Raw genomic sequence first — 13,470 nt, forward strand, 5'->3', positions numbered from 1 at the left:
GAGGTTTCCGCGTAACACGGTTTCAAACAGTGCAGGTTTCACATAACATAGTATTTGGAATAATTCTGAATAATATCTTCCCCTTATTTTGCGTTTTTTTAAAATATTATAATAATCAATTATACAAGACTATATGTTGAGGTAAAGAATAATTTTTGTAGTTGTTGATAAGTTCGTTCATATTCTTCCAATATATTCAAATAATAGAATTGTATAATTTTGCATAAGATGAGTGAGTATTTGATTTGGTAACAAGACTTAAAACTTTGGGTTAACTTATCATACAAATATGCATTATAAAGGTTGCTTAATAAATATTGGTCAAGTTCCGATAATGTAAATTATAAAGTATTGAAATGCCCTAATTAATAATCAAGTAAATACTCGTTCAATATTAAATTTTACAAGTATTTTAAATAATTTATGTGCAATAAATATTTTTATTGTCCTTGTAATAGTAAAAGGTTCAATTTAAAAAATTGTTTCTCTAATTTTACGGGGTTTAGTACTAAAAAAATCCCATACTACGCAATTGTCATATAACGTGGATTTTTCTTGTTCCCAAAACTGTGATGAGTGAGGAACGCAAATATTTATATTATTACTATAGAGAAGTGGTTTTTAAACTGTTTACTTTTTACTACCAGTGTCTACGAAGATTAATAAGGTGCACCACATTTTTTTTTGTATTCAGGCTTGTTATGAATCATCCTCTCATCAAATCTTACTCATACCCTTTTTGTAATAGAATCTACAAAAAATAATACAATAAGATTAATTGTCCAGTATAATATACGATAACAATCAAAAATTGTGGTATGATTATTACATCAATGTATGACGTCCTTTTATTGATCCTTCCCGTCCACTTTGAAATTGGTTCCCCTCCCTGGCTATGACCTGGAATATTACTACAACTTACATTTGAACTATTCTCGATTTTCCCCCATTACTTTCAACAAACTTTTACATTTGAATGTCCGCATCAATACTTAGTTATTCTTTTTTATGTAATTATGGATCATTAAAAATCAACTAACCGCGTAGCTAAAAGTAAGTGGCAGAATAATTCCTGTAAATAAATAAAATTTTTCTGTATTTTCTATTGAAATATAAAATAAATTAGTAATATTTGTGATCAAGAAAAAATGTAAATATTATTTTGATTTTTTCGTATTATCTAACTTTAAAGCACTGAAGGTGAAAGCCTACGTCGTATCTATTATTAAGAAAAACGATATTTTTTGGTTTTTTCGACTTCTTTGTAATATTAACTTATAGACTTCGTCTCAGGTACGTAAATTATAAAATGATTCCATCCATATTAGTGAATCATTAGGAGTAATGGTATGATATAGAGATGTGCTAAGGCATTGTCTTGGGCCTTCATGACTATGAAGAGATGTCATCTATGAGGAACTGCTTCTGAGGAATTCAACTTGTGGTATTATGGCTTGGCGTTTATTGGTGTTAAGGATTCCAACTCTCCTGATAAAACGACGGGCCTGTAAAAAAAAGCTAAAAAATGTAAAAATGTTAACTTTAACTCACTGTTAAATTGGATAGTTACGTAACTTTATATTTTTAAAACTTTTGCGAAACTGATAAGAGTTACAGCTTTCAAATCAGTATAAAAAATATAATTAACTTATTTATCCAGAATTTGCTTTAGTTCATAAGCTTTTTGCACTTCATATTGCATTAAAATAATACTACAAAATTACAATTTAAACAAGTACTTTTGGGTAGATATGGTAGTAATGGGTTAATGCACCAAAATTTGTCCGGATGTTACCGATATTTCATTTTTGGGTGTTACTACTTGATGTAAGAAATAATGAAGTAGCTAATGCTCAGTGCGTCATATTAAAAAAAAAAAATATATATATGACAAGTCATACATTGGTTGCTAAGGCTTACATAACTGAATACAAGATGGATATAATCAAAATATTGCTTAAATAGGAGTCTGTTAGTACCTCCGTTTGCAATTTTTTTGAAACTTTCTAAAATTTTATTTTAAATTTGGTTTTTCAATCTTTCAATAATGTCAAAATAATGCTTTAAAAGCCTACCTATATTTACAAAACAATGTTTGTTTGTCTGTGGAGGACTCATTTTAAGTGTTAGCTTGATACTGCGTGCCTATTTTATTTCTACAAGCGTGTGTAGCTAAAGCTTAGCGCGTCATATTAAAAAAACAGACAAAGGGAGTACATAACTATATTAATAAAATAAATTTGGTCTGTTTGTCTGATGTCGACCTCTAACAACCACTGAGCAATGCATCATTTAAATTACACGCGCTTTTATTTGTTTATTTATATATTCTGCTTTTATGGCGTGACTATTTATATATGAAGTTTAGAAGAAACAAATAATTATAGAAAGTAAAAGTAAATGTCAAAGATGCCAAAAGGTGTTGAGTTGAGTCTAATTTAGTAATACATTTCATTATATATGTACACTATCAGTAATTGTCTATCATTATTATTCATCGAACAGTTTAATGGGGAAATAATCCGAAAAATGCTTGCTATTAAGGAAGCTGTTGTGTGCAAGAGGAGATAATATTCAGAAGGTGTATTGACTACTACCTATGTGTACAATGTACATTGCATGCAATATATGTATACAAATAGAAAGTGGAATGAGGGGGGAGGGAGGACTTCCTTTTGGACATCTGCCAAAACTTAGATATATAATATATCCAGTTAGATTTCTGTTTGAAGCCATCCTTTTCAACTATCTTCTTCCAAGACATCTCAACTTCTGAATTCTTTAAGAATCCCATTGAGTAGTTAAAGGTATGTCTTACAACCGGTCCTCCTTTCTCTGAAGTATTATATACCCCAAGTTATGACTATAAGACTTGCTCTCACAAATAAGTACATATTTGGCCAACGTTTAACTCATTATTATATTAAATAACAAAGTTTATTATATTTGTTTTTTTTTCTTTAAAAACTGTGCTCCAAGCCTACGCTAAATATCGAAGGTAAATCGAGGAAAAAAGAACATTTTGCGCAAAAAGCATGGATTTAGTTGCAGGAGTGGGTGAAATGTTCAGTAACTTAGCGGTGGGCTTATCTACAACTGGAACTAATCCCGACACCTCTAGAATAATAATGTCCAAAAGATCTGGACCTCCTGTTTTTGAATCTCTTCCGGATAAAGTCCTTTTAATCATATTCTCGTATTTACCTCACCGGGAGATCTGCAAATACTCACTTGTCTGCAAAAAATGGAAAATGATTGCACAGGATTCCCGTCTTTGGAATTTTGTTTCACTTCGCCCAGAAATATCAGGACTCCATGTGGATAGAGTCGATAATTTGATAAATATCATTCCTACTAAATTCGGTGCAAATCTTAAATACCTTGAGCTCCCGACTGAGCTTGTGACTCCTCAGGTAACAAATACTAATATTAATACTATTACTGATGATTAAAACGATAATGAATGAATATATGGTAGGATTGGAAAGGTAATTTGAAAAGTTTTTAACTTTTATGTCCTTCTAACTTTACACACGTAAAATGCACATTCATGTATTCATTAATTATGGATCCTACTTCGTAATTGCACTCATGCGTTGCACAAATTAAGTATTTTATACATAGTACTCAAAGATATAGTAAATTACTATGAATTATCTCTTGTAAATGAATATTTCTAATTACAAATCATTCAACTCATTTGCTTCAGATCAATGCAAATATTATATCAACTAAATATATATTCTTTTAAAAAGTGAGACATAATTTCTTTTCATCAGTTTCTAGAGAATTGAGAATAAAAGAACATTTCAAATAATTATTCGCTAATATATACTAAATAAATATACAATTATTTGTACCTATTAATGCATAGATTTATAAGCTTATATTCAAATATCTATTATTTTTATTAAATACATTTAAAAAAATCCTCGAGTTTATAATTATTTATTTAACAAATGTTCCCAAAAAAGGGAATTTTTCAACTGATCCCCTCAGAGTTTGATAAAATTTGATTTGAATTTACATTTATATCTGTTTACTCTATATCTATTTTTATTTATTTTTGTAATCAGATTATTGTTTCCTAAAAAATAGAACTTTTTTTTTTTTTTTGAATTTTAGGTTATGTACATCAAGTTATAACAAAAGTAATATATTTCTTTTAGTTCAATTACAACAAAAAAAGCGTTTCTGAAGGGTAAACGGGTTTGAAAATAATTTCTATTATACTTGTTCGTTTTGGGACCATGGCCTTACATTATGACCTACTGAATCAAAAATTTAGTTGCTCAAATTGAATTCATTTTTTAACATAAATGTCACTTATATGTAAGTATAAAGGAAATAAAATACTTTGTTCGGAGATATTCTAATTGGAATTTTTTAATAATATAAAAATTTGATAATTCTTTATCCTTTTCACTATTGTTCTATTTATTACTTTTTTGCTCAATGATAATAAAATAATTTAATTATAGCATTGCAAATATAAAAGTAGTAAACGAAATAATATGTCCATATAATATGTAAAATGATAGAATGAACATATTTTACATTATATTTTTTGCAGGTTTTAGAAATGCTGGCAAAGAAGTGTCCAAATATTACTCACCTTTTAATTGATTTTGCTCAAGCAAATCAACTCCATGATTTTACTGACCTGAATGGATTTCCTACCTCTCTCAAATTCATGTGTATCTATTTGAGTGATGTGATATTCTTGGATAATTTCATGAAAAAAATCTATAGCTTCATCAATGGCCTTGAAATGCTTCACATCGTTGGAACTTATGAAAAAGGCGAGGAGATTGAGGGTGAAATCTATGAGGTTCTCAATTTTAAAACCCTGAAACAAGCCACTCCCAATCTTCGAATTATCAATCTCTATGGAGTTTCCTTCCTGGACGATTCTCACATTGAGGCTTTCAGCTCTAATTGTATTCAACTTCAAGTAAGAAGTGAATTTTTATATAGTTAAATTTTATATAGTAAGAATAAAAGGTTTTTGAGTAAAAAAAAAAATAAACTTGACAATCAAAATTACTAATTGCTATAAGATAAAAGTTTTTGTCTTAGAGCAGTAGCTTTTAATTTTTTTTACTTCCTTTATACTATTTCAAAATCTTAAAAGACAATGTTTAGTTCTTTTTGATATATATAACTGTAGTTCGATATGCCAGTGGAAGTGAGAATTATGGTATTGCTGAATTATTACTCTTGATGACGTCAGCTGCTCCATTTATGATTTTGGAGGACCACAGTTTATTATTACAAAATAGCATGAGTACATGGAAATTATTGTACAATTATATTTAAACATATGAATTATTATTTTATTATGCAATTTAAAAAAAACAACAACACTAAAAGTAGGGATGAATTCATCTTTCAGAGAAAGATGTTAACACCACTACGATCTACTAAAGAATGAACAAAAAAGTACAAAGAGCACACACAGCAAATTGGTTTGCTCATTCCTACTGCCATAATTGTACTGATAATTAAGAATGGTACTATACTAAATTTGACACATATTGGTACTTGCAACACTATTAAATCATACATATATTAGCCCAACTAATGATGTAACTCCCATTCAGAGAATCTTACAAATAATAATTCACACCAGGAACATTATCAAAATCTATGAGCTACCCCAATTAAAAATTAAGCAAATGCCCCTTTAAAAGCTTTCAAGTTGCTCTTAACAACAATTTTGTTTTTGTATTAAAATACCAATAATATATTTGGTACCGGAATTAGTATAAAAATATTAATATCGTGACAACACTAATATATATTTGAACACTTTTAGACTGTATCAAAAACTAAATCCTGAGGAAATATATTATTTTATTTTAGTAGTGTAAGATCTTGTGTTTGTCAACATATTGGTTCTCTCATATCAAATAAACAATTAGTGTAAAAACATAAGTAAAATGATTGTATTGTTGAATAACCTACGTGGGTTACTACACTTGTATGTACTATCAAAACTTGCCTGGTTCCTTAAAGAGCACAGTTCATGATATCTAAATACGAGCACTTCAAGGGATGACAAGGATGCTAAGAATGTCCACAAGCCAAAGTGTGACAAAAAAGAAGAAGGATAAATGATTAGTTTAGTTTCTTTATGCAAAAAGGACGGGGAAAACAGAATGCCAAAAAATAATCACTAAACTTTTTCATAGTAATGAGAAAGTAAACATTAATGAGCAATCCACGTCTTGCTGCCCTACCCTGTATATAATGGTAACGTCATTGTCACACACCTTTACAATTTTATTAAACAAATATTACACTTAATCTCAAAAGGTAGGGGCGAAATGGTTCCGACGTCACTGATCGATCATGACCCTATCTGTTGGTTCAAGTAGTGTCTGTCACTTTCTGCGAATATAGTAATGTATTTTTAAGATTTTTAACTAAATCGCTGTCTTATATAGGCAGATTAATTGATAATTGACCCCTGGTGTAGAGTGACCAACAGTTATTTTTTACCTAAGCCTATAAATATTTTACAAGCCTCAGAAAAGTGCTTTACTAGTTCATTAAATGTCCAGTTTTGTAGACAAAAAAAAAAAAAAAAATCCAACAAATCTTTCCCAAAAAATAATCATTAAAACATTTATCAACACTTGATTCAGAATATTAATTTTCAAATTAACCGTCCCCCTGATTGATACAAATGTTCTCTCTTTAGGAAATCAAAATAGTGTCAGCTTATTATGTATTTGACATCGGAGAGGGAATGAAAAGAGGGGCATGACTCCTGGCCTCTGTTGTTCCAGTGCCACTGAAATAGACGTTCATGTCATGATTTAGTGTTTTAAATATCTTAGAATCTATTTTTTTTTTTTAACTTTTTAAATTACAAATACTCCATCTGACCTAAGAATATTATTTGAAGTCCAAACGACTAAGTTGACATAATAGCATCAACTACAATTTAAATATTATGAGTCTGTTTACATTACATAATTAACTTTATTGTTGAAAGTTATTTAATTGACGCCGTTAAGTGATTTTCATGTTTGATATCAAGATATGAGTATGGGTAGAAAGAAATAACGTCTTTTTAAATAAGTATATATATATATATACATTTCTAGATGGTATAATACACCATTTTTTTAAAAATCCATTGAATAATCTAGCTTATCTTAGTTCTAGAGATGACATATGTGTAAAGAAAAAGCTACCTTTAAAAATTGGGGAAGTTTGTTGCGTGTTGTACTCTTTCTTTGTTTTTGTTCATTAAAAAATATAAATATATCTATAGTTGACATGTTTGTAAAGGAAATACGAATGCAAGGAGTAGCAGAGCCAGACGTATGATACAATTAAATTAATACCGTTATGAATATCATCTGACTCATATATGATTTTGGATGGAGAAAACGACTTACTAACATAAAGAGAAGAACTTTCTACATTAAAAAAACCTAATTGAAGGAAAAATGTTATATTATACACTTTTTTTTTTTACAATTGACACCAAATATAGGCAATAATGCTTACTTCAAAGGGAAAATAAACACCAGGACAACCTATTAAATAATTATCAAAAACAAAGAAACGCAACATTCGTTTTTCTTTTTTGAATTTTTAAAGGTATTTTTTTCTTTCAAAACATGACAACTCTACTGGTATCTAAAGATGAGCAAAATGTATCAATAAATCATTGTTTTGAGATTACAAAAGGAGAAACGGATATTGCGTGTGGTTTTTTTTTCATTCTTTGGCGAATTTTTGTTGTAATAATATTTCCCTCTTATGAATAATCTAAAGTTTGCTGCAAACCTATGTGCAATATAATTGATATTATTAGTGAAATATCAAAAAAGTTTAAACTTTTTTTATATTCATTCTTCTCTATTGTAATTTAAAGTATAGAAGATTCTCATTTCTAGAGCAGAAACATGTCATATTTCAATTATCAAAAATCATTATATAATAGGTAGTTGTTTTTTATATATAAATTTTATTCAATAGTACTATATCTTGTTCCTACCCTCTTCTTACACTTACTCCAGCTCTACTTATATCTAGAAAACTAATGACAATCACAAAAATACAAATAAATATTTTATTTTTTTTAAGATTTTTTTTTGTGTTTGCTTCTACCATAAATATTACATTGGAGCTGTGGTTGAAGGCGTAAAATTAATGATACACACTTTAGATTTATGATAAATTATTATACTTATGTCATAAGCCATTGTATTTAAACACTTGATATTTTCGCATATTGTAGTAACAAAGAATTTAAACGTCTTATTTTAGTTGATATAAAGTCCCTTGGCTTCAATAACACCAGCAGACCTTAATGACATACATAGATTGGCTCAAGTTTTGTCAATCCCTCAGTTATTTGTTCCTTGGGCATATTTTAGTTTGGTGTACGTTCACCACAGGCCTTGGCCTCAATAAGTGCCCATATTTAAACACTTTTTTGGGTAAAAACAGTTTTTATTTGAAATTTCAGTGTAGTTATTGTAGTATATACAATTACATCCCCAAGAATCTTTCCTTTCATATAACAATTTTTTATTCGATTAGTTGACTGGGATACGTTTAATTCCTTATATATATATATATATCTTGCACAATTTAGCATTGGGATGCATCATGCTTAAGATATGATAGCAGATTTTGTTTGCAATCTTAAAAATACGTTGAGATATTTAAAAACTTATACGTATAATAATAATAAATTAATATCTATTAATTATGGACCTTTTGGATTACGATTCATCATACCCAAGATCCATTTAATAGAGGAAATAAGGAAGAACTGCTCAAAAATCGATAAAAAGTAAAAGATAGTAAAGAGCCCCTCTAAAACTAATTGTGATGGTTGATGATATTGTAGTTTGAAAAAATCATTAAAAATAATATGATGGAACTAAATTTACACTCTGTATGTGACATATGATTTTTTTTTTGAATTAAAGTAATGAAATACTACACTATTGGTATTTATTACCTGTGTAAATCCGAATAAATATATGTCAGTGTTCTTAATGTTAATCGTACCATGGTTAAAATATTTCTGTTACCTCTAATAGCCTTATGAAGAAAATTTACTTCTTTAGCGTTTTAATGGGACTTTAATGTAAATTTAGAAAAAATATGGGGTAATTACTATTTAAATGAAGTAGAATTACAACTTAATTAGATACAAGAAAAAAAGCATGTTCTTAATGGTTTAACATACTTTTGAACAGCTCTAATAAAATATTATTTACTGGAGAGCAGGGTTGGTTGTGACTAAAGCATTCGACCAAGTAGCGACTGCTTGCTTGAGGAGATAGTATGGTCAATATATTTAATATTTTTCGCAAGATGTCGTTTTTTCTATGACGTCACTATGTTATTTACCTGACATTGTCAGCAATTTTCTCATGAAGTGTTTTTCTAAGAACATGACTTAAGGCCAAAAGTATCCGAAGCCCGATGCTGTTCCAACCATATCCTCTGAGCTTAAACTGGAACCTGATCATAGCTATGGTATGAAAATAGTGTGTAAGACATGCTTGAGAGGAGCATGGGATATTGTTGAATGAAAGAGAAGAATTTAGTTCATAGTTAAGAATAGGAAACAGGAGAGTATCCCTGACAACAAAGCTAGACAAGGACTGCAAGTTAGAAGTTCCTTGAATCTCCTGAAACATATAAGGGCCTAAAGGTCTTCTTAAAGAATTATCTGAAAGAAAGAGACAAAGAAGAAAGAATTAAACGAACCCTCCCACAGGCCAGGAAGCCACTTTCATGCCCTTTATAAGCCGTCAATCAGATTGTCATCTAAGAGTCTAAGTTGCTTAAAATGGTGTTCAAATTTATGATAACTTAAATTCCGGGTTTCACATTTTTTTTTTGGAGGGAGGTTGGAGCAAGGAGATAAAATTACAAATCTATATACCTAAAAGCATAACTTTTGCTCAAACTATTGGCAAATTGACCTGTGCCATGTTTGAAGTATACTACGGAGATGAAATCAAAATAGCTGAAGGCAGCACTTCATAATCGCTATTGTAGGGGGAGTAGTTTCATTGCAGTTCACGACATCATTTATGTCATTAAATCCCCAATCCTTCGTATCTACTTAGTTAAATGAATTTTGACCTCTATGTTTTCGAATGTGATCACAAGCTCCCATTGTCTGCCAATGTATCTTCATGATCTTCGTTTCCGGTACCAATTTTTCCAATTGAATTTGATTAGTAGTCTACACAAAGTTTCCCTTATCAGCTAAATATAAACAATTTCCCAATTTTGTATTTCGATTAAACTTGATTATTTTAGAGGCAACATGGCAAAATTATTATTTTATTTTTTTGATGTTTTAGAGATTTTCAAATAAAAGAAATAATAGATATTTTTTTATTAGAATGAAAAATATCATTCTGAAACCAAAGTCTCAACCCTCGTCATGGAGTAAACTCTAAAGTACATACCTATATCTTATCAAGCAAAGTTTTTTTTCTCGACGCCTAATAACTCTGAGCAATTCTGAGTACTCCCTATTGTGTATTATATTTATGCTTCGCAGCAAATATATATTTTCTAGTTAGTAGATATGAGTTGATGAGGTTTGTGAGTGTACTATAATACATATCCGTGACTTATAATATGAATCTTATTATATTTTGATCAGGAATTATATATTGAAAGTTGAAAATATTAAAAAGGACTAGTTATGAATTCCTCAAAAAATATTTTTTATCTATTTTCTTAATTTCAAAATCAAACTCGATTTGTTTAACTGTTGAAACCGTCCCTGGCTTCTAGTGCAATAGAAAAACTAAATAGATCACATTCAATACAATTTATGGAAAAACTATCAATTGATTTAATCTATAAATAAATTGAACAATTACAGACACATTTTTCTATGGTTTGTTAAATGTCATTGTGTTTGAGTCAAAGAAGCTATGAGTATTTGAGCTATGTTTGATCTTTTATTGATTATTGCTAGTTATTAGCATAATATGTCAAATTGAAGAATTATGCAGGGTAATAAGTATCTTATACTGACATTTGAATGAATAATAATCTATATATTTTACTTGTCAAGGCCTGAAAGATGAGTTTCTCATAAATCTTTAAAAAAATTTAATAATACCTTTTACTTTCAATAAATGTTCTACTAATTAATTACAATTTTCCTCAACTCTTTCACATTTCAAAACATATATGTATGTGCATTGATCATTGTTTTAAGCCTCATTTTCTTGAATGTATGTATCCCACCTATTAATGTCTTATTTCTCATTTTAATGAAGGTTCTCAACGTCAATTTTTGTTCGCGAGTAGAAGGTCAAAGTCTCAAAATTCTAGTTCATCGCTGCCGTAACTTAACTTGCCTCATGCTTCAACAAACAAATCTTAAAGGTGAATATGTATCACAAGTCGAATGGGAAAATGCTGTCAATCTCCAAGAGCTTGATGTAACAGCAACAGATCTTCCAAAAGATGTTTTACTCGATGTTCTCACACGCATTCCATCTTTGAGATGGCTTTCAGCTGGACAGCTTGATGGTTTCACGGACTCTGTGCTTAAACAGTGGATGGAAAATGGAAACTTAAAAAGTCTTGTAGCCCTGGATCTCGATAGTTCCGACAATCTTACAGAAGATAGCCTTCATAAATTTGTATCTGAATATGGAGCACAACTTGAAGGTTTATCCCTGAGCGGAATGGTTCATATAACTGACTCTCTTTGGGCTTCTATTCTTCCAATGCTAAGGAATGCTCGAATCCTTGTACTAGGAACTTCTGAAAAAATGTCTATGAAAATACACGTCGACCATTTAATCGATTCCATTGCCAAATATTGCCCACAGTTAGAGAGATTGGAATTTCGGTGGGACAATCAAACTCTACGGTTCTCTGATAAAAATCAAAAAGCGATTGATATGCTTCGATCGAAGTGTTTGAAATTGAAATGTATGGCTTTGAGTGATGGAAAGTTGTATGAAATTATGAGAGGAAATTTTGAGCGAGCAGATCGAAAATCTGTTATTCGAACAACTACAATGACAAGAGTTACACTCCACTACTTATTAAAATATTATAAAGAATTATTGTTTTCTTAGTCAAGTCATATTTGAAGTTGCGAAAACGTCCTATTTCAAGCGCTCCCCTCTCTTTCTTATACATACCAACAATTATATTCCAATTTTTCTTTAAATAAAATGTAACATTAAAAATAATACCTACAATATCTTTCACATCTCATTAGATTTAACCAGTTTCTTTCGATTCTATCCTTCGTATCGTATAGCTGTGAATTCATACTGTCAATTTGTACTGGACATTACATTCATATATCAATTAATAATCATATTTATTAATCGAAATTATAAATTTATTAAATGCTACTTCACAAACAGGAAACGTTATAAGTATTTAGTTGTCAGCGATGGATTTTTCTTCTAATTAGTGGCCAACTACCCTACATTACCTCTCTAACATAAAAATACACTATGTATTTTGTTGCTAGCTGTTGCTTCAATACTCTCACTTGAAACGTCATGCCTATTTCATAATTTATAATTTTTGATAAAATAACGAATTCATATTAAACTCTGCACTCTTTCCATAAGGACATGAATAAAAGTTCTTCTAGACCCCTCGTAGTAAATATATGGGCTATCTTATTATTTCTAAGTAGAAATTTTTGCCCATTATATACAAGTAAAAATATATAGCTACGCTTTTAATGTAGTCTCACGGGATAATGTCATAATAACGTATCGAATATCATAGTATCTAGGGTTTTAATAATATGAAATATATAAATGTAATTCATTAAAAAAATGGTGGATTAATAACATAACAATAATAGTCTGGGAGTACATAAGAAAGAAATGACAGTTGGTAAGATTGATTAATTTGGCTAACCACAAGATGATTTCGGCCTTTTTTGTTTCTGTTCGATGAAAGGCTGCAGGATACAATAAAAGTAACCACGCCACCACGATCTATTTTGTTCCTTTTTTCGGTTTCGTCCTGAAAAAAAGTGAATATATTTTTTCATATACAAAGATAGTGTATATTTCATTACTTTTCCCGCACGTCATAATTTGTCTTTCTATCTCAAAATTGGAGACAGCGACTGTAAAAACTAGAAATAAAATATTCGTAATAAGGAAATGACCACTCATTATGCAAATTAATCGATGTTCAAGAGTAAAATGCCGTAAGTGACTGACAGAGACAGATTTCCACAGTACTACTCCCGTACAAAGTATTCATGAAATAATTATGCTTTAACGTAGAAACAAGAAAAAACCGTAGTTCATTACATTATCCTCCCCCCAAACATATATGATACGTAGATATGTATATCCCTCGAAGACAGCCTTGATACCGAGCAGGTTTCGTCGACAACGAATTGATTAAATTCTAAATCCGCAAATCGTGAAACCTGATACACACAAGATTCAATTTTCTTCTTAA

At 29.8% G+C, this 13,470-nt stretch overlaps 1 protein-coding gene across 1 annotated transcript; it reads left to right on the forward strand.

The window, feature by feature from the left end:
• The first annotated feature begins 2,665 nt into the window (after positions 1-2,665).
• FipoQ (F-box/LRR-repeat protein FipoQ) lies at positions 2,666-12,221 on the forward strand. Its single transcript, XM_040714987.2, has 4 exons — positions 2,666-2,807; positions 2,980-3,413; positions 4,574-4,954; positions 11,292-12,221. Exons 2-4 carry the CDS (start codon positions 3,036-3,038, stop codon positions 12,102-12,104), a joined length of 1,572 nt encoding a protein of 523 aa, XP_040570921.1. The 5' UTR covers positions 2,666-2,807; positions 2,980-3,035; the 3' UTR covers positions 12,105-12,221.
• Positions 12,222-13,470: the final 1,249 nt, after the last annotated feature.

The sequence above is a fragment of the Lepeophtheirus salmonis genome, chromosome 6 (genome assembly GCF_016086655.4).
Source record: "Lepeophtheirus salmonis chromosome 6, UVic_Lsal_1.4, whole genome shotgun sequence".
NCBI lineage: Eukaryota > Metazoa > Arthropoda > Copepoda > Siphonostomatoida > Caligidae > Lepeophtheirus > Lepeophtheirus salmonis.